The sequence below is a fragment of the Mus caroli genome, unplaced genomic scaffold (assembly GCF_978045245.1).
Source record: "Mus caroli unplaced genomic scaffold, Mus_caroli_1 scaffold_6, whole genome shotgun sequence".
Lineage (NCBI taxonomy): Eukaryota > Metazoa > Chordata > Mammalia > Rodentia > Muridae > Mus > Mus caroli.
This window is the reverse complement of record NW_028227261.1, coordinates 26,005,792-26,030,660: the sequence shown is the minus strand read 5'-3', so window position 1 is coordinate 26,030,660 and position 24,869 is coordinate 26,005,792. Positions and strand designations below refer to the sequence as shown.

General features: G+C 50.7%; 1 protein-coding gene across 7 annotated transcripts in view; it reads right to left on the bottom strand.

Moving 5' to 3' along the window:
• The window catches only part of Ptpru (protein tyrosine phosphatase receptor type U), a 70,938-nt gene that overhangs the window by 25,961 nt on the left and 20,108 nt on the right, over positions 1–24,869 (bottom strand). For 5 of the 7 annotated variants that reach the window (XM_029476574.2, XM_029476575.2, XM_029476578.2 and 2 more), the window contains exons 8-16: positions 15,174–15,482; positions 10,643–10,752; positions 10,204–10,405; positions 9,803–9,905; positions 6,500–6,773; positions 5,659–5,695; positions 4,801–4,939; positions 1,912–1,941; positions 487–644 (exon numbers count right to left, since the gene is read on the bottom strand). In XM_029476574.2, the coding sequence (XP_029332434.1) occupies positions 487–644; positions 1,912–1,941; positions 4,801–4,939; positions 5,659–5,695; positions 6,500–6,773; positions 9,803–9,905; positions 10,204–10,405; positions 10,643–10,752; positions 15,174–15,482 (1,362 nt within the window). The remainder of the gene's footprint in view (positions 1–486; positions 645–1,911; positions 1,942–4,800; positions 4,940–5,658; positions 5,696–6,499; positions 6,774–9,802; positions 9,906–10,203; positions 10,406–10,642; positions 10,753–15,173; positions 15,483–24,869) is intronic. The other 2 variants (XM_021161600.2, XM_021161601.3) reach the window with 1 other exon arrangement.

Here is a 24,869-nt window from a genome sequence, read left to right as displayed (position 1 = left end):
TGTCAGCAGCTGACTCGCTTTGCTCGGGCAATCGGGACACACAGCACCAAGTGATTTACAAATGATAGCTCATTTGGACATCATAGCCGCCCTGTGGGAAACTGGCCGACCAGCAGAGCTAACCTTCTTTGTGGAGAAACAGATGTCTAGAGAGCCTAATGAAGCAACTTGCCCTAGGTCGCACAACATACTTATAAAGAAGAGATTCCAGAGGCCAGTCGAGTCTGCATGACTCCAGGCTGGTTGTCTCCACACCTTGCCCCCAGCTACTGGATCCTGAACTGGCAAACAGCAGGTGCCCAATAAGAGGTGACAGTGTACCCATCACCTCCACTGAGGCTCTCAGCCCCTCTAAGCACAGTGCCAACACATCCTGTGTATTCTCTGGACTTCTGAGCCAATGTTGATATGCAGGAGGTAGGATGGCCTTGCCAGGACTCTGTCCTGTGACCTGTGAGCCTGGGGGTTGGGAGGGCCAGTACTTACCACGAGGACTATAGCCAGGAGCATCCATAAAGGACAGACCCAGCCGCTCATCTTCCTGCAGAGTACTCTGATCTGTGAAGCTGCGGTCCACGGCGCTCATCATGTGAGTCTTCTCCTGGCGGTAGTTGACCGTGGCTTTCGTCATGTTCACTGGCTTCCTGCAGAAGGGGACAACTGTAATGGGGGGTAGGGCCCACAGCACCCAGCGGTGGGAGGGAAGGCCCAGCTCTGGGAGCCTTGGAGTCGGGAAGTCTACAGCATTGCAAATGCTTCTTTAGATGTGGAAGGGCCACAGCCTATACTCTTCACTTACCAGCCCGTGGCAGCCAATAGCCACCACGAGTGGAGACCTTGTTCCCTATCCCTCCTGTCTCCAAGGTCTCCAGAGACAGTCATTCACTTGGCCTAATTAGGTGCCACTGCAGAGCCACCATACACAAACCAGAAGATTAACCCATACAGCCCCAAACACACACCTCCCACAAGATCCCTGCCTGGGAGCTCTCTCTATCCTAAAGGAGAACCAGGCCTTCTGAGGGCAGGCCAGGGTCTGCTCTAAAAGCACAGGGGCCTCCCAGAGAACACCTGTTGTGAAACCCTGTCACCTGCCTGGCCAGCAAATGAATGCAGAGGAGGGGAGGAGAGAGCTAGGGACGTTGCATAAGTAGAAACCTCAGGCTGTGACTCCAGGCACTTGGGGAAGGTAAGAGGCAGAGGGCACAGCTGTGCCTCTCGATGGCTGAAAAGGCAAGAAGCCCACATGGAAATGACCTAGGGCCCATGTGGAGGCTGAGAAGACCCTGCCAAGCTGGCTGAACAGTGAAACCCAAGAGAACCCTTCAGTGAGCGGATACTGGCCTAGAAGGCCGTCTCCAGTGGTGCACCGCAAGGCTCTATTCCAAGCCAGGGGCTGTCAGCCTCCTTGGAAAAATTACAAAATCAAACCCATCAGGTCCACAGGAGACAGAGCACGGGGGCTGGGGGGGGGGGAACACCTGACTCCACTGGCCTCTGGCTGATCCCAGTGTGAGAGGAGGCAGACGGAATTTAATGCACACACTCGAAAGTTCTGAATTTAGGTTCAAAAATTATCTGCACCAAATCACAGGAGGGAAAGCAGCCGTGTCAGCAATTCCTCAGAGTGAAGGGAGGAAAACTGGGGGCTGGGGCTGGGAACCAGCAGGGTGGGGGACAGGTACAGGAAGCTGGGGGTGGAGAGGGGTCACGGAAACCCAGGAAGGTGCAGAAAGCTGCAGGGTAGCTGGGGAGGATTGCAGCACCAGCTCCCTCCAGAGGCAGTGCTGTGGCAGAGGAGCACTGCCAGGAGGGAGAGTGAGCCATGGAAAGGGACATTGGCAAAGCCAGAGAAGGAGATGGTGGTGGGGAGGGCAGGCCCCAGAGGCCCAGGTGGTCAGAACTACTCACGGGTAATAAGAGTAGGCGTAGCGGTCCCTCCTGGTGGCGTGCAAAGAGAAATAGCAGTGTTACCAGGCTTCCCTCCCAGGAGGAAGGGACCACACACGGTCAAGGGGCCATCCTCAATCTAAAGGCTGACCAGACGTAGTCACTGTATACTTGGGCTAAAAGCCTGAATCTTCCAGAATCTTCCCTAAGTGTGCTGCAGAGGTAGGCGAAGAGTCTGAGGGATGCTTTTGTGCATACATGCAATGCATGTGCAGAGACAAACATGTGCGCGCACACACATTGCACACTCACATCAACAGATACACTCCAAAGAGAGATTCACATATAATCATATACAGAAACACACTAGCACACATATATTCAAACCCTCAAAGGTACTTTCTCTCATCCATGTCTGCTTCACAAACAGCCCCTACCCTCAGACTCTTCTCTGCAGCCTCCACAATTCCTGAGCAGTCAGCCCCAAGCAAACACCCCAGTCTAGGAAGGAGCCTAGCTAAGGACAATGAGAGGCAGGGTAAAGAAGCCCCAGCAGGGTATAGAAGGGCCCCAGCAGGACACCTAGGCAAGCCTAGGGCTCACTCTTCCCACCTTGACGGACCCTGTCTATGGGGCTCATTAAGGAACTAGGCCACCCTCTCACTGGCCACCCAATGCATGTATGAAAAGCTTCTCATTGAAGGAAGACTGTTGTTGATTGGTAAAACACTTGCCTAGTGTGCTCAAGGCTCAGAGCTTACTCTCCAGCACTGAAAAAAAATCCCATTTCACAGATGAGAACACTAAGTCACAGGTTGTCATGGCAAAAGCCAGAGTCCCCCGTCTCAGAATACTTATCTCAGGACCCTGGCCCAGGAACTCCCTCCCAAGGCTCCATCAAGCCCAGGGGTTGCCACCATGCCCCCCCTATTCTGTCCATTACATTTGCAACACAGGCTATTCTGGAACCTCTTCAGATCCTGCTCTGTTCCAAGCCACCCCAAAATGCAAACTGGGGGAGCCCTGAGGAGTGTGCTGGCTCCCCAAGGGCAGGAGCGGGGGACACAGTGACGGGACACAGTGGAAAGAGCAAAGCACAGTACTGAGGAAGAAAAGGGTCTGAGGGGTGTCAGAGACAGCCTGGACAGTGCTGACATGTGAGTTAGTGACTGGCTAATGGAGCTGTCTCCTAGTGACACCCTGACTAGCGACACCCTGACTACATCTGTGACCTCACCCTGTCCTGGCCAGAGGCTCTGTTTGCAAGGAAAAAGGATGATATACGGTATAACCCATTCTCTCCCCACAGGGGAGAGCCCTAGGAACTAAAACACACTCCAGCAGCCCCCTTGTAGCCTTCTACACCTGCACCCTACTTAGAGGGCCCTCTTGGGCCTCTGCTGGACACGAGTGCAGAGATCTGCCATTGGCAGGGAGCCTCCAGCGGGGGCCTTCCCATTTGTAGTGAGGCCTGAGTCCAGAGCAAGCCCTACCACTTTACCTTAGTGACACAGGCAACTGGCTTTAATTACAGCTTCTCCATCGGTGAGAAGGGAGGCAGACCCGCTGTTTGTCAGGATCCAAGAAGGAAATGTTCTAGGATAGATCCCAAGTGCCAGAACCTCGTCTGGCACATTCTGGGTACTCAGTAGCTATTGCTCCTGGCACACAGTCATTCCTCATTAAGTGATTATTAAAAATACTGTGTCTCAAGACACTCTTCTGGGACTTCAAATGAAAAAGAAAAATCTGAGCCCTGGCCCAGGATAGGCAATCCCCCACACACAGTCTCCATTCCACAGGCACACCTTATCTCCATGGTTGATGGCCCTCACCAGCTTTTTGTCCCCACTCCTCAGATTCTACTTATCTACTCCTGGCAGCCCCATGAGCCTCTGCCAACTGGCCTGTGTGTGCCCAGCCTGGCAGCAGCAGGGGCTACAGAAGCCAGAGTCCAGATGGGGAAGGAGGAGGTTGGCTCTGCCTCTGGCTCCTAGGGTGACCTTGGACAGGGCCACTGACACCTCTAGGGCTCAATTAAGGTGCGTGAGCCACCATGGTCTGGGCATGCCTGGTGAGAATGAGGTTGTTAGTCTATGGCTGCAGGCAGAGGGGTCTCAGGGGTTCCCAACCCTGCCTCCAATTCTGCGTAATGCCCTGTGCTCCTGTGATACAGGGGAGGGGGTAATTTTTGTTTTGTTTCTTTGAGATTTTGTCTTGTTTTGAAACAAGATCTCTCGTAGCCCAGGCAACCCAGTATACAGCAGGGATGACAAAGATAGCCTTGAACTTTTTGATCCTTCTCCCATTCATCTCTGAAATGTCATGTGTGTGACATCATTTCTGGTTTATCCCAAGCCGGGGACTGAACCTGGGGCTTCATGCGTGCTAGGGAAGCACTCTATATAGTGAGGGAGATTATCAGCTTTGCCATGCTCTGTTGCTTTAACACCATTCTAAACACTAGACCAGATGTTCTTCAACCCCCTGGCAGCTCTCTCACTCAGGGAGATCTGGGCCTGCAATCAGTCAGGGCAGATACCCTGGCTAGAGGGCCAAGTCATAGTCAGGGAAGTCTCCATCCCTTCCTATTGGAACAGCCCCTGTAGGCAAAGCGACAGCAGTGCCTGCTTCCAACACAGCTCCTTGGCACCAAGCAGAATATTCATTCCTGGATAGTGGTACCTGGCACCAGCCAGACCTGTGCTCCAGCCACGACAATGGCTGAGTCTCTTACTCCCACTGCTCAGTGTGTGTTAATCCACAGGCCCAATGCCCAGGCTGGCAACCCTCCACATACTTTGCCACCAGACGAGCTGCTCTACCAACCCCAGCCATAGCTCCTCTGTACCCAGCAGGTTTTCCAGGAGTAGAGGACCCCCGGTGGGTCAGGGCACTGGCCCCACTCACCCTTTGCGGATGATGACAATGATGGCCCCCAGGAGGAGAATGAGGACGGCAAGGCCACCTGCACAGATGCCCAGGATGAGCCCCATCTCCTCCGATCTCTGGGACACTTCGAGGGGTCGCTTGCTCTCCTTGCACGCAGCTGGGGAGAACAAAGAGGACAGAGAAGCAAAGGGGCAAAGGCCACCCAGGCCGGGATTTGAGTACCGAGGCCCCAAACAGGTTGCATAAACACGCCTGCGCAGAGGCCCAGCTCTGCATCTAGGCACTGCTCCACTGTTCAACCAGGGAACGGTCTCCTAACCCCTCCTCTCAGCCAATAGCCCCGCCTCCATATTCTAGCTCAGCCTTCTTAAGGCTTCCCCCAGGATCTCTCGAGAACTGGGGGCACCCTGGGCCTTCGGAACTACCCTCTTGCCCACCTGCCAGGTGATGGAATGGATAAAGTATGTCACAGATGATACATCCTAAGATGTAACCAACCACATCCCGTGTCAAGAAGAGGGACTCACATCACAGTCTCCCTGTCTGTCCCCATCAGTCTCTCCCCAGAACCAGGGACCAGTCACCATCACCCTCAAGACACAAGCTCAATGGCTTTCTCTCCACAGACTGGTCCCTGTCTCTGTCAGAGTCCCTTCCATCACTATGGGAAGTGTAAAAGGTGGAAGAGGTGGCCTGATGTCCCGCTTACGAGAAGAAGCCGTTGAAGTCGGCCAGAAGGGGAAACCCTTTCTGATCACAGTCAATCGCAGCTTTATGCTCCCGTAGTCCTATCTGCTCCCTTAGCACTGGGTCCCCGGGAACTGCAAGAATGAGAGGCTGGGCCTGGGCAGGGCTGAAGCTACCTAGTAGACTCACCTTTCCTGGCAATTCGGATGCAGTTCAGTCGGGTTTCCTGGAAGTACAGATAAAGGGGCTCAGAGACAAAGCCAAACGCACACGCCACAGATCAGAAACGCTTGGACTGAGCTAGTAAGGGCTCATGTGTCAGCTGCAAAGTGTTAACTAAGGACACTCCACAGAGCTGTGCCTTAAGCCCAGTGAGATCAGAGGACACAAACACAGCATCAAAAAGTGGAGTGGGGCCTCAGACACGAGGACAGGAACTAGATCCAGAGCTCTGCTGAACAGTGAGAAAAGCCAAGGCTGGGGCACTGAAGAGCCAGAAGCCGAAAGAAGAGGGCAGAGCTCAGGGAGGAGGGGAGAGTCGGGGGTGGAGATGGGGCCTGGGGAGGAGGTGGGGCCTGGACCTCTGGAGGTGGAGCCTGGGGTGGAGGTGGGACCTGAACCTCGGGAGGTGAGGCCTGGGTGAGGGTGGGGCCTGGGGTGGGGTGTGACCTGGAATGGAGGTGGGGCCTGAACTTCGGGAGGTGGGGCCTGGGGTGGAGGTGGGGCCTGGTCCTCTGGAGGTGGGGCCCGGGTGGGGTGGGGCCTGGGGTGGGGGTGGGGCCTGGATCTCTGGAGGCGGGCTTCTTCAGCATCTGAAAGAAGGCAAGCAAGGGGGCCTGGACAGCAGGAGTGTTGGGGTGTCTGTGGGAAGACGTCTCGGACCAAGGGGGTAAGGCTCAATGGAAGGGGGTTAGCCTACAGAGAGGTCTAGGATCAGGCTTCAGGCCTCAGTGATAGGTCTCCCCAAAGGCTCCCCACCCTACCACCCACTATGCCAGCCTACACCACCAGGACCCAGCCGGCCCCTCACCCCTTTCAGATGACTTGCTGCCTGGAAATAGATGAGATAGGCCTTTCTGGGCTCAAGCGGTGGATTCCAGAAGCCACGATAGGTCTGGTTGTCACCCACGGTGAAGGGCATGGCCTCAAGCAGGCTGCTGGCAGCCAGTTCAGCCCCAAAGTAGTGCACCAGGCCGCGAGCCAGGGCCGTCTCAAAGGTCAGAGGTACTGAGAAACAGTCCTGAGCTCCGGGCTCCCGCCGCAAGCGCCGTGGCCGCTCTTCCTCCACAACCACCTGGTAGACGCTGGACAGGGAGGAGAGATTGCAGGTGACCACAGAGAACCTTCAGGTGGTAAAGGTCAGGGGCTTTAACTCTGCCTCTTTCTAGACCAGCAAGCCACAGATGCTCCGGGGCCTCAGTTTCCTCCTCTGCAAGATGGGAGTGACCCAGGGTGTGGACAGAAATGGCACGTAGCTAACGAGTGCCATTGTTATTGCTAACACCAACTGTAGCCCTGCACTGTAAGAATCGACCCTATGCACTGAATCTCGTCAATGAGCCCTCGAATGTGCGACACAAAACCTGGAACACGGAAACAATGGCTCTTCCCTGGGTAAAGGATGACAAGGGCTAGGCCACATTTCTGGTGCTCAGGTGAGAGGCCCTGTGCTGTGGTGAGGAACCTGGCCTCCTAGAACCATCTATCCACAGCAGGAAAGAGACTATCACTAAGCAAACAAGCATATCCTGGTGCTGTCTAGAGCCCTGGAAACCCTAAGGCAGCCAGCCCTCTGTCTACAACCTGGAGCCACTGTGTCCCATAGGGCCCTCATGCTCTACTTATGTCTCCACTCTTGACCACCACAGTTCTGTGGGCTTCCGCTGTGGGCTCCTCCAGTCCACTGTGGGACTAGGCCAGAGTGAACTGTGTGGGGTCTGGTGTGTTTAAATATTTCCCTTACAGCTCAGTCTGTGATGCTCACCTGTGACATCCTTCTGTGACACCTACCTGTGACGCCCACCTGTGACGCCCACCTGTAATGCCCACCTGTGACACCCACCTGTGATGCCCACCTGTGACACCCTCCTATGACACCCACTTGTAATGCCCACCTGTGACACCCACCTGTGATGCCCACCTGTGATGCCCACCTGTGACACCCACCTGTGATGCCCACCTGTGACACCCTCCTATGACACCCACTTGTAATGCCCACCTGTGACACCCACCTGTGATGCCCACCTGTGACGCCCACCTGTGATGCCCACCTGTGACACCCACCTGTGATGCCCACCTGTGACACCCACTTGTAATGCCCACCTGTGACACCCACCTGTGATGCCCACCTGTGACGCCCACCTGTGATGCCCACCTGTGACACCCTGCCTGCCAACCTAGGCTCTGGGAAGCAGGAAAGCCCTTGACGTTCCCTCCAATTCCAGGTGCATGGAGTCAGCTTACTACCTGTCACAAAATTGCTACAAACACCAGCCCAGGTCCCTCGAGGCTTGAGTCAAGCCTCCTCCAGCCTCAAGTGCTCCCTGGAGATGTCGAAGGTAACTCACATTAGCCTCGAGCTGGAATGATATCTAAGAAAAGGGAGCCTCAAAGAGATGAGGGGACATGCCAGGGTCACCTGCCCACCATGTCCCATCTCCCTGTTCCCATCTAGCTTGGCCAGTCTACCTCACAGGATCCCTCAAGATGATGCCACACAAGGACCCGGAGGCTTCAGAAAATAACATAACATTGCAGGGGTCTGAGAGTCAGTTCCAGGCAGGCTGTGGTGGTAAATATGGAAAGACCCAGCAGGTAAGGAAGAGAAGTTAAAGGGTAGGGTAGGAAGATGGAGGACTGCCCAGGGTACCACCTACATGAGACAGCCTCCAGTCCCCACTAAAGGAGGACACCCAAGGCCAGAGGAGCTCCAGACTTCCAAAAGAGCCACACCCACCCTCCATCTCCTTGACAAACATACCACAAAGGCAACCCCAAGATGACCCCACACACACACTCCGTCTGTACTCCAGCATACGCATACATGTGGACACACATACACAGCAGAGGTTTTGCAGGTTAAGACAGCTAACATGGCCGGCAACTTGACTAAATTGAGAAACACCTAGGAAACTGGCAAAGCACACCTCTGGGCATGTGAACAATGGCGTGTCCAGAGAGGACCACCTAAGAGTGGAAGACCTGTTGTAAGCATGGGGGCATCATCCCATGGGCTGAAGGTACAGATGGAATGGAGTCAGGGAAGGAGAAAGCTAGCCGGCTTGAACCCAGGCATTCTCTCTCTGTTTTCCACTTACCCTGAGGTAAGTCACCACCCAGCCCCAGCACGTCCTCGCCACCCTGATGCTCTGCCTGCATGCATAGGTTGAAGCATCCCTGAACTGAAACCTCTAAAACTGTAAGCCAAATCGACTCCTCTCTTCAGTTGTTTGGCTAGCATGACTAATCACGTGCTCTGAACGGGGTCCCATGAGGGTAGATGACCGTGCACATGAAGCCCTGGCACACTGTCAGGCTGACCGTGAGTCATACCTGCGTGAACACCCTCACCTTCTCAGACGCATGCAGACTCATACTGATTCCACCATGTGCCCCTCACCCACCCTCACATCTCCATGCCAAACACTCCTCAGAGGCAACCCTGAGATGCCCCGACACACCCTTCCTCCCTATCTGTACCCCAGCACACACACACAGAGAAAGAGGGAGAGGGGGAGGGGGAGGGGAGACGGAGAGGGAGAGGGAGAGGGAGAGGGAGAGGGAGAGGGAGAGGGAGAGGGAGAGGGAGAGGGAGAGGGAGAGGGAGAGGGAGAGGGAGAGGGAGAGGGAGAGGGAGAGGGAGAGGGAGAGGGAGAGGGAGAGAGCACAGAGGCAGCCATCATGACATCAGTAATCCCAGAGTCCTCCAGAGAGTGGGAAACAGAAAAGCTATGTGTTCCATTGGGGATGGCCTTAGCTGTCTGGTTGCCCACCCTTCCAGGATGCCTACCCCTGTACGTCCAAGAACAGAACTAGCCAAGAACAGAGAATACTCTTCCCCAAGAGTTCCACTTCTCCTAAATGTCTGACGAACCACCCTGGTGAGGCCTAAGCCATTCCTTCTCCAACCCAGACACTGTCCAGGAAACCTATGCCAGTCATCAGCAGAGACCTGAGGTCTTGGCTGGAAAGGAGCAGCTCCCAGCTTTCTACTGCCAAGAGTCATGGAGCACCCTCCTCAACACTGAGCCCAGGCAGGGAACAGGGTGATCATAGAGCTGGCCAAATCAGAGGTGAGGCCTGCTGCCTACCCACTCCTCGCAGGCTTTCTCACCTGATGGGGGCTCCTCGTCCCTGGGCCGGCCTCAACAGCACAGTGATGGTGTTCTCGGACTCGCCCAGGGGTGACGGCATGTCAGCATAATCAAAGCTGGGAGCTGAGAAGAGAGAGGGACACAAGCATGGAGCCTGGCCACTGGGCCAGGAAGACCAGACCTCCAGCCCTCCCACCCCCCAGCCCCAAATTGTGTTTCCTTGATCTAAGCTTCCCTAGCCCCTGCTCTTAGACACTGACCTCAACTCTATTGATCCACTATAATCTCCTGACTCCTTACTTCAGCCTTTAAAAGGTTCGTTTACCTTACCAAGGTCCTCTGTACTCACACTAGGCTGCTCTACCCCTCCATATCCTAGGAGCCCTGGGATTCTGGGATTCCCTATCCCAAGGAAGCTAACCTGAGATGTTGGTGGTTATCTCAGTGAGAGCCGCCTGGCCGAAGCCCTTGCTCGTCCGAGCACGCACGGAGAACAGATACGTGGTGCCGGGATGCAGGTTGGAGAAGACGTGGTAAGTCTCATTCCGGAGTTTGGAGATGGTGCGTCTCGGGCCGGGCACGTTCACTGCTGGGTCTGAGGACTCAATGCTTTGGTAGCTGATCTGGGGGTAGGAGGAGCAGGTAGGTGGCACAGGACAGGGATGGATGTCGCTATCCAGTAACAGCACCCACCCACTATATTCCACAGAAACTAGAGGTGCACTGGGCCTGCTCCCTACCCTGCTCAGAATTCACAGGGCACCGACGACTCTGACCATGGTGGATCACAGCACAGGGAGGTGACCTCTTCACAGGGAGTGACCTCCCATTTCCCGCCTCCCACCAGGGCCCCTGTTCACCTCATACTGAGTGATGAGGCCATTGGGCTCCTGGGGCTCCTCCCACTTGAGAAAGATCATGTCCTCCAGTGGAGTGAAGGTTAGGGACTCAGCTGCAATCCCACCAGGCACTGGAAGGGAAGGGCAGAGCCAGAGGAAAACGGGCTTTGGTTTGCGCTTCAGCCTTGCCTCTTCCTAGCTGTTCTGCTTGGACTGGTCAGTCTCCCTGAACCTCAGTTTTTGCATTTGTGAAATGGACATGACATAGTCCCCCTGTCACCAGAGCTAAATAATCTGAGATATGCAAAGTTCAAACCCAGTACAGCTCATTCCACAGGGAACAACATTTTCCTCCGTCTTTCATGGGCAAGCAGGCTCCATGCAGCCTGCTGCTCCAGCTGGTAGCTTTCAGGAAATGTAGATATTTACCAGAGAAAGGAAAAGAATTGCAATAGGGGGTCAGGATCATGGGTGGAGATGTTTTCTTGTCTAAAATGAACTTAATTACATAAACAATCTCAATGAGACTGAAGAAACTTAACAGCACTGACAATTACATTAAACGTGTGCTATGAAAATTTCCACGCAGGCACTGTGAGGCATGGGTCAGTTTGGTTTGGGCTGCAGTATACACTCTTAATAACAAACACAGCGGGGGAGGTGGGGCCAGGATGGAGGCAGCTTCTAACCAGGAACACACTTTTATGAGGAAGCGGGATGGGGTGGGGGTCATCGAGCAGGGACAGCAGAACCACGGATAAGAATCAGTGATTGAGCCGGGAGTTGGTGGTGCACGCCTTTAATCCCAGCACTCAGGAGGCAGATGCAGGTGGATGTCTGAGTTCGAGGTCAGCCTGGTCTACAGAGTGAGTTTCAGGACAGCCAGGGCTATACAGAGAAACCCTGTCTCGAAAAACCAAAAAAAAAAAGAAGAAGAAGAAGAATCAATGATTGCTGGACTGAAGAGTCGGCCTGGTGGGTAAGAGGACCTGGGTTTGGATCCCCCAACATCTGTGCAAAAGCCAGGCACTTGGTGTGCGTCTGTAACCCAGCACTTGGGGGGGGGAGGGAGTTGGGGGCAGAGACAGGTAGATTTCTCAGGGCTCAATGGCCAGCCAGCTATACAGAAACAAGGAGATCCAGGCTCAGTGCAGCCTTGCCTCAAAAAATAAGGTAGAAAGCAATAGAGGAAGACATCCAACATGAGCATCTCAGGCCTACACACACACACACACACACACACCCAGAGAGAGGGGTGAGCATGCACACACTCATATACACACACACTCAACACACTGGGGGGGGAGGTGAGCACACATATACCCAGAGAGGAGGAGTGAGCACACACACACACACTCACACACACACCCAGAGAGAGGGATGAGCACACACACACTCATATACACACACACTCACACACTGGGGGGGGGTGAGCACACATATACCCAGAGAGGAGGGGTGAACACACACACACACACACACATACACACACACATACACACACGGGGTAGGGGTGAGCAAGCACACAAACATACAGTGAAAGCTAAGCATTCAGTTAAAGCAAGAATTCCCCAAGATCATTCTCCACCTACCTAAACAGTTAAAAAAATAAAAAGCAATTTTCGGTTCAGTAAGGTCACAGAACCACAAAAGTTTCATTCACCACCAGTGGAGTATAAACTGGCATGATTGGAAAACTGTCTAGCTAAAATCTACTAAAGATGAACACACGCCCTTGCAACCTAGCCATTCTCTCCTACACACACCCACACGACGAAGGAATATCTACCAAAAATAATCTGCCCAGACTCTCTTGCTCAAAGCAACCCCAAATTCAGAATCTACCCAGATACCTCCCAACAGTTAACAGAAAGTAGATGCAGAGGGCTGGCTTGTAGAATGAACCACATAGACCTGAGAATGCCTTTGAGAGGACCATGAATGCCACAGTCAGGTCTCCTGGGAGGACCATGCATGCCACAGTCAGGTCTCCTGGGAGGACCATGCATGCCACAGTCAGGTCTCCTGAGAGGACATGCATGCCACAGTCAGGTCTCCTGAGAGCACAGCGTTCACAGAAACAAGTGGGCACAAAGCAAACATCTACTGCATGATTCTGCTTACTCAAAGCCCAGAACCAAGAAAACAATCATGCATGACGTTATCTGGCAGGAGAGTGGTTACCCTTGGGAGGTGGTGACTGGGGGGAACATTAGTGGCCTCCCGGATGCTAAGACTGAGGATATGATTTCTTCGTTTGGATGTGAGTTTCCTGAAGTGTCCAGGCTATGCAAATTCACTGGACTGACTTAGGATAAGCACCCTGGATGACAGAATAAGGTGAACTGCTCATAGCCCTGGGGACCAACTGACATGAAGAGATCACGAGAATAGAGTAGTCTGGTGTTTAACTACAGGTTGTGCAAAGCTGTGGGACAATCGCAGCCATTGCTGGCTCCTGTCCTAGAAAATCTTCAGTGCGTTTGCAGATGCTGAAGGTGAGTGGTGTCCAGGGGCAGCCAGTGAGGTGGGCTGAGTTCTAGATGGGCTACTGCTATACACACACACACACACATATGTATATATACATATATGTATATTACATACAGAATAGAAAACTGCACACATGGGCAACCAGACAACCTCTGAGCAAGTCCCAGGTTCTTGGGAGTCTGCAAGAAGTTAGAGAAGGCTTTGGGCATGAGCTGGCCTTAGAGGGCAGCTGCTAGGAGTGGCAGGTCTGGTGGGTGTGATGATGCAGACCCATAAGACCAACCAGTTAGGAAAAGAAAGCAGAAAGACCAACATAAATTCAAGGACAACCTGCACTACAGGTGACACACACACACACACTCAAAAACTTAAAAATAAATAACTCAGATGGGAGTGAAGTTGGTGGTAAAGTATGTGCTTAGCATGCGCAAGGCCACGGGTTCAATTCCCAACACCTAAACAAAACAACAAACCCAGCATTAGGGCCAGATTTACAAAGCCCTGCCTTGCCAATCACAGACTCACTTTGTGAGCTCATCTGTCCCAGAGGACTAGAAACAGCAGCGTGCCACCCAGGGTGGTCATGGGGGTTGTATGCATTAATATGTAGAACCCATCATCCTGGTATCTGATGTGGAACATGTGTTTAAGGCAGGCAGTGTGACATATGCAGAACACTGTACCCAACTACGGCAGGCTGAACGACAGGGTACATCTACCAAAATTTAACCACTTGCTGGGCCATGCAGCAAGGGTCAAATTTCAAAAGACTACAGTAGACTGCCTACTCAGATCACAGTGGATTAGGCCAGAAATCAATAACGAAACGATAATTAATTAGCAGTCCTCCTTGGTGGACTGGGGATGTGTCTCAGTGCTTGCCTGGCATGTGCAAGGTTCAGATATCAATATCAACACACACAGTTCTAAGTGCTTACATATCAAGCAAAATGGACAAGTGGTGGTGGTGTACACCTTTAATCCCAACACTTGGGAGACAGAGGCAGGTGGATGGATCTATGAGTTCAAGGTCAGCTTGGTCTACAAGTGAGTTCCAGAACAGCCAAGGCTAAACAAAGAACTCCTGTCTTGAAAAAAAAAAAATCCTCCTCCCACCCCACCTCCCAAAAAAAAGATAAAGAAAAAAAGAAATTAATTCTAATTTCTTTTAGTAATTATCAAAGTAATCTAAATTACTTTCGAGTCAAGGAAGAAATTATTACAGCAATTAGAAAAGATTTTAAACCAAATGGTAATGAAAACAGAATGTATGGGGTGGGCTGAGGACAGAGCTCGGTGCCTCAGAACAAATGCTCATCATGTACAAGTCTGGGGTGCAGCCCCACACATGGCCGACAAACATCGTAGCATGCAGCTTAGGCAGAACATAAAGAAAAACACACAGCTTTCAATGCACACATCAGAAATTAGGCTCAAGCGACACAGGCCAACAATTTCAGCACCAAGGAATCAGAAACAAGAGGATTAGAAGCTGAGAAGCCTCTGCCACGTAGCAAGACCATGTTAGAAAAAGGGATGGGGCGGGTGTGGAATAAACTCTCAAAAAGCTAACAGTGGGGCTGGAGAGATGGCTCGGTTGGTAAAGTGCTTGCTAGGCAAGCAGAAGGACCCAGATCTGGATCCCCAGCACCCACATAAAAGACAGGCAGGGTGGTGCACATGTGAAACCCCAGTGCTCAGGGGAGTGAGGCAGAGGCTCCCTGGAGCTTGCTGGCCTGCTGGTGAGGTCCTGGTTCAGTGAGGGGCCGTCTCAAAAAAAAAAAAAAAAAGGCAGAAAGTGACTGAATACATCCAAATCTATTTCATAAGTGAAAACTGTTATTAAAAACCTTGCCGTGAGGAAAATTTCTGGTCCAAATTAACTGCTGAATTCTTCTAGACCCTTAAAGAAGAAATTACTCTAACCTAAGAACCCACAGACTCTCCAGGAATGAGTAATGGCCACCATTATGTTGCTATAGTCCCCTACATGAATCTGAGCTTTGGCCCTAGGACTGGGAGGCGCTCAGAACTCTGAGAATCCGGCCGGCAGGCTTACCATCTTCATCTGTCTGGAAGGTGACCTCCTTGCCCTCCTTGCGCCCCTCAGGGTTTGTGAGAATCAGACGCACGTGGATGTTTCTGAATGGCAGCAGATTCTTGATGGTGTAGCGGCTGGCACCCCGCTCCATCTTCACACACTCCCGGATGGTCTGGTTGTGGCTGCCGCCCAGGGTGTAGCGATAGCAAAGGGACACAGCGTAGGTATGACAACGTGTGACATTGTAGCCCAGGGGCTCCCACTGCAGGGTCAGCTGGCGAGCCTGGATCTCAGCAAAAGCCAGACCTTTGGGGGCCCTCGTGGGCTCTGGAGACACAGGAAGCAGGGAGAAGGTGGAGGAAATGGGAAAGGAGGAGAAGAAAGCATCAATCTACCATCAGAAACCATTCCTCCTCTCCCCCCAGGAACTCCAGGCACCCTCAGAACTGAAGAGGCTAATACCATTTGCTCTGGAGTAAGGCGGCACACATCTGAACCTCAAAGTTTCACCTGCAGCCAGCAATCATGGCCTGAGAGATTCCACCTCTCTCAGCCTTAGTTTCCTGGACTGCAGGACCTAGATTTGGGTCCCCAACTCCCTCATAGAAGCAAGGCCCCCTGGAAAGATAGCTACACTACACTGTGACTGTCATGGTAATACATGTGAACCAGGTATGGCAAATGCTAACACACCGTAACCCTTCAGAAACAATAACTACGGGGCCGGAAAGATGGCTCAGTGGGTAAAGACGCTTGGCCAAGCCTAGTGACCTGAGTACAATTCCTGAGACCCAAGTGGTAAATGAAAAGAACTAGCTTCATGGGGTTGTCCTTTGACCTCAATATTCGCAGTGTAGCCCCACCACATACACGATAGATAGATAGATAGATAGATAGATAGATAGATAGATAGATAGATAGATAGATCAATGTAAAATAAAACAAAACCTTTAGCTATTACAAGCACAGTGGCTCATGCCTATAATCCCAGCCAGCACTCAGGTCAGCCTGGGCTACATAGAGATCCTATCCTAGTTCGAGAACATACTGAACAAGACCGGGCCAATCAGAATCAACCCACGGCTATAATTTCTTCCTTTACTAATCCTAAACTTACTGTGAAACCATTTATAGTAATAGAGAATTACAGTAATGTATACAAACCAGAATGGTGCCAGCTAGGACGCAAATGGCACAGTGACAGAGGATGTACAGAAAGCAGAAAAGGAAATCCCTGTTATTAAGTCCGAGGAAGGGCTCTGTGTACCCTCAGAGTGCAGATTTGATGGTGAGTTCCCCGACTGCCAAAGCCACAGGAAAACTGCAATCCGCCAGCAACAGTAACATTGGCCGTTACTATGTAGGGGATTTGGAAGTGTCCAGCATCTTTCAGGAGGTTTGGAAATGGTTTATCTCATTTAATCTTTGTTGAATCACAACCAGACAGGGGCTGCCATTGACCTGCCATACAATAAGAAGGCAGAGGCACAGAGCTTAGGTGAGGAGGCCATACTCACAAAATCAAAGATGACGATAGGATCTAAACCCAATTGGGCTGGCACCAGAACCTATGCTCTTACCTGCCTCTGCCCTGATCTCAGGGGGAATTCACCTAATAGTCACACCCATGCCACAGAGAGACATAGCTGCTCCAACAGGAGGGACAGGCAGGCCGTGCTACACAGTCTCTTAATGACTCCATTATGTCCTCATTTTGTAAATAGAGAAACTCGGGGAATGCTTGCTTTGAAAGGGCGAAGACAGAGTTCAATTCCCAGAGTCCACATAAAAATGGACATGGTGGTGTGTGCTTGGAATCCAGCACCTAGGAGGCAGAGGCAGACAGATCCCTGGGACTCGATAGTCAGGGAGCTTAGCTTATTGGGTGAGCTCTAGGCTACTATGAGAGCATCTCGAAAGCACAAGGTGAGGCTAATCACTGATTATGGCTCCCAAGACACACATGGTAGAAGGAAAGTACTGCCTCCTGCAAATTGCCCTCTGACCTCCACACACATAGTATGATATGTATACTCACATATGAACATGCACATTACACACACACACACAGAGAAAGAGAGAGAGAGAGAGAAAGAAACATACACACACAACCATACATACCACACACAGAGAGACACAGACACACAGACCACATACACAACATCCATACACATTACACACATACATCACACACAGACACAACCATACACACCACACACAGGCATACACACATATGGCACATGCACACACACCACATAAACCACATACACAATACACACCCACATACCACATGCATACATCACACATACCCCCACACACAACACACATGCAGACTCCACACATACATATCACACACACACTCACACACACATACACACACACACACCCTGCTTCCAAAGTGAAACCAGGCCCCTTCATAAGCAGCTGTGAAGACCCCGTGACTTAGCCCCTTTCGGGGTTTAAGGAGGACCCCGGAGTCACTGTCTGTGACAATTTACCCAGCAGTCTCCTTATAGCAGATACATCTGGAAATATCAGTTCACACTCCCAACACAGGAGTGCATCGGTGACAATCGTCAGCCTAGAAGCTGAGCGCAGCAAGTTCCTGATCCAGCCCAGCTTTCATTTCTTCCCTAGGCCAGGCAAGAGGCAAGTCTTCATTCAGCCCTATATGCAGCCATCAGAGAGAGATTTCAGAACCTGCTAACAAGGTCTCTTGACTGGCTCCCTTCTCCCCAGAAGCCAAACACTCCCAAGTCCCATCCCAAACAGAAGTTTGACTTGGTCTCTGCTCTGCAGCTCTGGGCTGGCCTGTGTGCACTATACCAGGGTATCTACAGGAGCCAATTTGCCACTCCTGTCTTCTCTCTTGTGAGAGTGGGTCTCAGACCAGCTCTGCCCACACTACTCTGTGCCTAGAATACCTGCCCATCTTCCTTCCTGCCCTTCAGTTACTTGTTTCCTTGTCCTCCTGCAGGATTTCGATAAGGACAGGTCAAATTCAAGGTACACTGGCTAGACAGAAGCTTAAGACTTCAGGGAGCAAGACTGCGGGGGGTGGGGGGACCCCACCAGCACCAGCAGCATAAGTCTGGCTCCTGGAGATCAGTCTTTCTAAGGAAGATGCTAGGCTCAGAATTTCCAGGCCTCCCCAATTTTCAAAAGAGTTAGAGATTCAGAGCTTTTATATTGTAATATCCAGATTTCTAAGCACAAGCAACCCGCTCAGGCTACTTAAAAGCACTGCTTAGGACTCAAGACCTCAGTCTCTGCCGTGGATGGTAAATGCTAGCTTGGGTGGGCATCTCCCTTCCAGCAGCTGGGTGACCCTGGTCTGCCCAAGAAAGGCTTGCTTGTCTCTTCTCTTTGATCTTAAGCAGATCCTGGGGCTCAAACACTGTGTTGACCAAGACTGGTATGCTGACTGAAGGGCGTGAATCCAAGAGTCTCTCTACTTCCAAAGACCACCTGCCAAGCAAGAAGACCACCCTGGCAAGAAGATACACACTGGCAAGAAGGCGCTCAGGGACCAAGAATCCCTATCCGGGTGAATCCCACAGGCCACTCAGATACCAGAGAGTGGGGGAGTTGGGAAAAGAAGACAAACATAGCTTCTATTAAATTAACCCAGCGATCGTCATCACGCCAACAAACAGGGTCAAGTGCATCCAAGTTCACATCCTACATCCATTCCTCACTAGCTCTGCAACTCCAGGAAAGTTACCTAACCCTTCTGAATGACTTATGTCCACAGAGGAAATTATGCTTACTTCAAAACTGTGAATTATCCCAGCACTGGGTGAGAAGGGGTCAGAGGACCAGAACTTCTAGGTCTTCCTCAACTACCAAGCAAGTTCAAGGCCAGCCTGAGGCACATAAGACCCTGAGGCACATTGCCCCCAAAACAAACAACAAAAGCAGCTCCTTTAAAGACCAAATATAAGCCAGGCACAGGCCTGCAACCCCACCCCTTAGGAGGTAGAAGCTAGAGCAATGGTTCCCCGCCTTCTTAATGATGCGACCCTTTAACACGGCTCATCACGTCGTGCTACTGCATAACTGTAATGTTGCCACTGTTAGGAGTCATCATGTAAATATCTGTGTTTTCCAGTGGTCTTGGGTGACCCCTATAAAAGGGCCATCTGACCCTCAAAGGGTTCCAAGGACGTCTGGCCTAGAGGATCAAGGTTATCCTATGCTACATAGTAGTTAGGGGTTAGCTTGGGCTATACGAGATCACGCCTCAAAATAAAATAAGAAAAAAAGGAAAGATAAGCATCTCGTGGGACCTGGTAGAGCAGAGTGGCCAGCCAATAGTAATCGATAAAGAAACGCATGCACCAAAGCGAGACTTCTGTAGCAACATGAATTAGCAGAAGCATGCCGCAAAGCAATAACACGTCCGAGCCTTCTAATCACTCCTGACTGTTTACCCTAAAGAATACGATTCGGGAGAATAGAGGGAACAGCAAGCATTTAATTTTTCGATGTTGTATAACAATAATAAGGATATAGAGACAAACAACCCAGCAATCTGGGGACACAGTGGATATCTGCTGGCAATAACATAATTACAAACGGTGTCACACACAGACCCGCACTGAGCCAACGAAGCAGAATCCTGAGTGCCTGCTCCATCCCAATGGCAAGCGTGTGAAAATGTGCACTGAAGACATATGGACGGAGACTGGAACAAGACAGAAAAATGAAGGCAGCTGTTGAGCTAGGATGGTGATTCAGAGCGGTTTTTTTTAAGCCTTTTACTGGTGCAATATTATTGTTTTTACAGTAAATAATAGTGTGGAAGGAATTGTGGGCCTGCAGAGCCTGACAACACAGCTGCCCAAAGGCAAAACACCCCCCAGGCCGGGCTCCAGGGCGGTAATGCCGACAAAGAGGAGCCTGTGATTAGGAGGGGATCTACCCACCTGGCCCCTGACCCATCCCCACTCTTGGCTAGCCTGAGGAAAGTGTTTATCTGTACCTGACACTAGTGGGCACTTAGCCCCAGACAGGGGAAGTGCTGATGTCAACACTCACTGGAAATCCAGAGGTGCCAGCTGTGGTGGCTAGTGCTGCATCTCAGTCTAAAGGATATAAAGCCACCTGGAGACCAGTCTCTGGGCATGCCCGTGTGGGATTTTCTTAATGAGGTGAACTGAGGTGGGAAGACCCACCCCAGACGAGGGTGGCACTGTACCATGACTTGGATCCCAGACTGGATAGTTAGGAGCCAGGATCCTGAGCTCCAGTATCCAGCATTCTGTTCTCCCTGACTGCCTGCCGTGTGGCCAGCTGCTTCAGGCTCCAGCTGCCCTGACATCTCAGGCATGATGGACTGTACCCTCAATCTGTGAGCCAAGATAAACACAGTTGTTTCTATCCCGGCAGCAGGGAAGAAGCTAAGACACCAGCTCTGCCCCTGGCTCTGTTGGGCTCTTATTCATCTGTAAAATGGGAATGATCAGAAGTTAGGACTGTTTGGTATAGACTCAGGTCATGGGGAGTTGAGTCAGGCTGTACAGGGCAGTAGTTCCTAGCCACAAAGAATGGCTCAAGCCCAGCCTGACTGCTCAGCTTCACTGGCAGAAACAATATGCCCAGATATTAAAAACTACACACTCTGCTCCCAGACTAACCACAAAAAAAATAGCTATACATCCTGGTAGCTACTAGTGTGTGTGTGTGTGTGTGTGTGTGTGTGTGTGTGTGTGTATGTGTGTGCATACACACACACATATATATATTTATGTATTAATTATCTATCCTTCAGCCTCCCTAAATGTACTCAACCTTCATCCCTCAGAAAGGTTGAGGTCCTTCGCTGATCCAATAAAGCAGTCTCAGCCTGTTGAGACTGAGTCTGTCTGCCTCTCTACATCACTTTCATAAAATGATGATGCACCCCGTGTGGTGTGTGTGTGTGTGTGTGTGTGTGTGTGTGTGTGTGCCATGCCAGAGTCTGCCTCCACACAGTGATTACAAGCACACACTATCACACCCATCTCTTTTATGTCTCTGACAGCAAGCACTTTGTTGACTGAGCCATCTCCCCAGCCCCACCCACATCCTGGGTCCTTGACCCACTGATTGCAAGCAAGTCCCGTCCCCATCTACACACTCCGGAGAATGCAGCAGAGATTTTTCCAGGGCCTCAAGCTCTGATTTCTTTTCTTCTAAGTGTCAAGTGCCTTTCGAAGTGCCTTCAAAACATGAAGAGCATCCTACTGATGATGGCTGTCGCTTGTGGAGTGCCTGTGGTGTGCCAGGCACACTACTCTACACGTATGTAGTGTGCTCCCCTACAAGTGCCCAGAGATGCCCAAAACGCAGCAGGACTCTGAGGATCGGCTCCACAAGTCCACCGCTACATTCACACTCCCCCAACTGAACAGTAGGTTCCAACTCAACAGTACTGATGCGTTGGATCACATAACTGTCCCTGGATAGACGTCCCTAGCCTCTACCTTTTCATGCTAGTAGCACCCACCACCAGCAGCCAGTATGGCAGGCAGCATGTCTCCAGACACCACCAAACGTCTCCTAGGAGAGAGAATCACCCCCCGCTCCCCGTTGAGAACATGCCATCAACACCCTCTCTGTACCAGCGGCTTGCACCTTCCCCTCAGCCCCTCCATCACCCATCCAGCTGCCTGGTGGGGATCGCCACTGCCACATTTAATGGCATCTCAAAGTCATTGTGTGCAAGGTACCGCTCCTGATCTATGACACTCCTCAGGTCAGCGCCCCCCAGCTCTGCTGCTGTGGGCTCCTTTGCAGTCCGAGACAGCTCCATCCATCCATTTACTCAAGCAAAACACCTTGGAGCAGCCTGGGCCCCTTCTATTCTTTCTTCATCCCTTAGCAGATCTATCAGCAGATGCTGCTGACTTCAGAGCCAACCAAGCTGAGCAGCTTATGGTCGCTGTCATCTCGGTCACTTCCATTCAGCTCCCAGATCCCGTCTCTGGCTGCAAAAACTGCGGGCAAGCGCTTTCCGCGTGTCTCCTTCAGGAAACTTTGCCCTCTGTCATAGTTTGGCTCTCTGTTGCTATGATAAACAACATGTCCAATGCAGCCTGGGGAAGAAAACGTTTATTTGGCTTCCACTTCCACACCATAGTCCATCATCCAGGGAAGTCAGGGCTGGAGCTCATTTCTCATTGCTCAGCCCTGCTTTCTTATACAATCTAAGATCACCTGCCTAAAGGCCACCCACACTGAGCTAGATCCTCCCATATCAACCATTTAATCAAGAAGATGCACCTCCGATATGCTCACAGGACAATCTGATATAAGCATTTCCTCCATTGATGATCCCTTCTCCTAGGTGCCTTGTTTGTGTCCAGTTAACAAAAAAACTAACCAGTACACCCTCCTACAGTCAATCCTTCATGAAATCTCCAGGGCAAAGCCGAACACCAATTGCGCATGCTCACTCTTTCCGACCACCAGTTGCGCATGCTCAATCCTACTCTCCAACCCCTGCTGTCACTACCCAACTCCCTCGCTGGTTGAATCTGACATCCCAAGCCTTGTTTATACATCTTCTCTCACAGGTTTCCCCACGTCTCCAGGCCTTGGCACTCAAAGGTCTTTCTGTCTGGACTGTTGCCTCCCTAGCTGCATCCCTATAGCACACCACCTGGCTCAGCCCCTCACCTCCTGCATGACTCTGCTCAGATGCCGCCATCTCAGTAAGACAGTCCTTCAGCTTTTTATAAATAACAATCCTCCGCCCCCTCCTCGTCCCCGCCCTGATTTATTCCTCCTCACGCACTTATCACCATCTGACAGGCTATATATTTCACTTGTTTGTTTATTTATCATCCGCCTCCTTCTGCCAGGACACAAGCTCCCTGCAGAGTCTTAAGAGGACACAAACGGTGGTGGCCTCTGTCTAGGGTGCTGCCATGTAACCCTAGTAACTATGACATTATCTGGCACATAATAGACACTCAATAAACACCCGTTGCCCGAGTCTTTATGCTACCTTATATGGTAGAGATTAATGTTGTTCCCACTTACAAAATAAGAAGAATAAGTTCTCAGTAGGTACATCACCCCACCCACCCAGACCCCTCAGCTAGAAGGCAATCACCACAGTGACACTGGCTCGCCATCTCTCTCCCAAAGTCTGGCATTAAATTAGATTTTAGTTGGCCCACAAATCAGCTTTTAATAACACTTAAGAATATGAATTGCAGGCTGTCAAGATGGCTCAGTAGGTAAAAAATGCTTGCTGTCAAACCTGACAACTTGAGTTCGATCCACAGGACCCACACGGTAGAAGGAGAGAACAGACTCCAATAAGCTGTCCTCCAACCCATGCGCACGGTGGCAAGCACATGCCCACACACAGACCAACCCTAAGTAGATAAATTTCGCAAAAAATAAAAATAAAATAAAATAAAATGTAATATCAATTGTAAAAACTGACTCTTAACCTTAAACATCATACATTATTCAATGTAGACCATGGATGTAAAGATGAAACTGCTACACTCTTAGAGAAAAATAAAATAAAAGAAGAAATAGAAAAAGATTTTTGACCACTAGGGCTAGGCAAGGAACACTTCTGCTTGGCTCCAAAGGCACTGGGCAATTTGAGAAACAGAAATTCATCAAAATTTAAAATGTTTGCTCTCGGTCCATGTAAAGACAATGAGGAGATGAGATCCTTACCGGAAGAAATACCTATATATTATAATCCATTAATGCATTAAAAGTAAATTTGAGGTACATCTAGTATCTAGAATTCATAAAGAACTCTCAAAACCCTATAGAAGAAAAAAAAAAACAATTCTATTAAGAAATGAGCAATGATACGAACAGGCGATCCACTGAGCAGCACAGGCGGCGGCAGCCATGTGTGGAAAGATGTTCAACAACACTAGACTTACAGAAATGCAAATCAGGACCATGGAAGGGAGGGAGGACTCTGCTATTTAAAGCAATTGCTGCTCTTGTAGAGATCCTGGGGTTCAATCCCCAGGAACCACATCAGGTGATTCACATCTGCGAGTGTAACTCCAACTCCAGGGGGCACCCAGGGCTCTCTTCTGGCCTCCTCAAGTACCTGAGCTCATAAGTGCACATACTACAAGCACATAAGTGCTTGCACACAGTCATACATGCTCGCACGCACACACACACACACACACACACAAACCAGCAAAACACTATAAACTGTCATGCATGGTTCTGTTGTATAAAACATCTCCAAAAATTAAATCAAGAGAGATGGAAAGTAGACTGGTGTTTGACTGGGGCTTCAGGATTAAGATGAACTGGGTGAATCATTAAATGGCATAAGGTTTCCACTCAAGAGTGATGACATATTCCAAAACCAATCATTAATAGTTGTGCAACACCAGAGATACTTAACACCTCTAAACTGTAAATTTTAATGAGTGACATGTACGAATGCAGATCATACTGTAATAAATCTGTTTTAAAAAAAAAGAAGAAGAAGAAGTGATTCCAAAAAGGCTATATACTGCATGATATCACTTATGGAACATTCTAGAAAAGAGAAAACTCTAGAAATGAAGGACTGATCTGTGGTTACCAAGGGGGTGGGAGGAGGAAGAGAGATGTGGGTATGGTCTAAAACAGCAACAGGAATTATCTATAGCAACACTGAGTGCTTGGGCTTCCCACTGTATACACAAACCTACACTGGTGATGAATTACACAAAACTAATTACACAT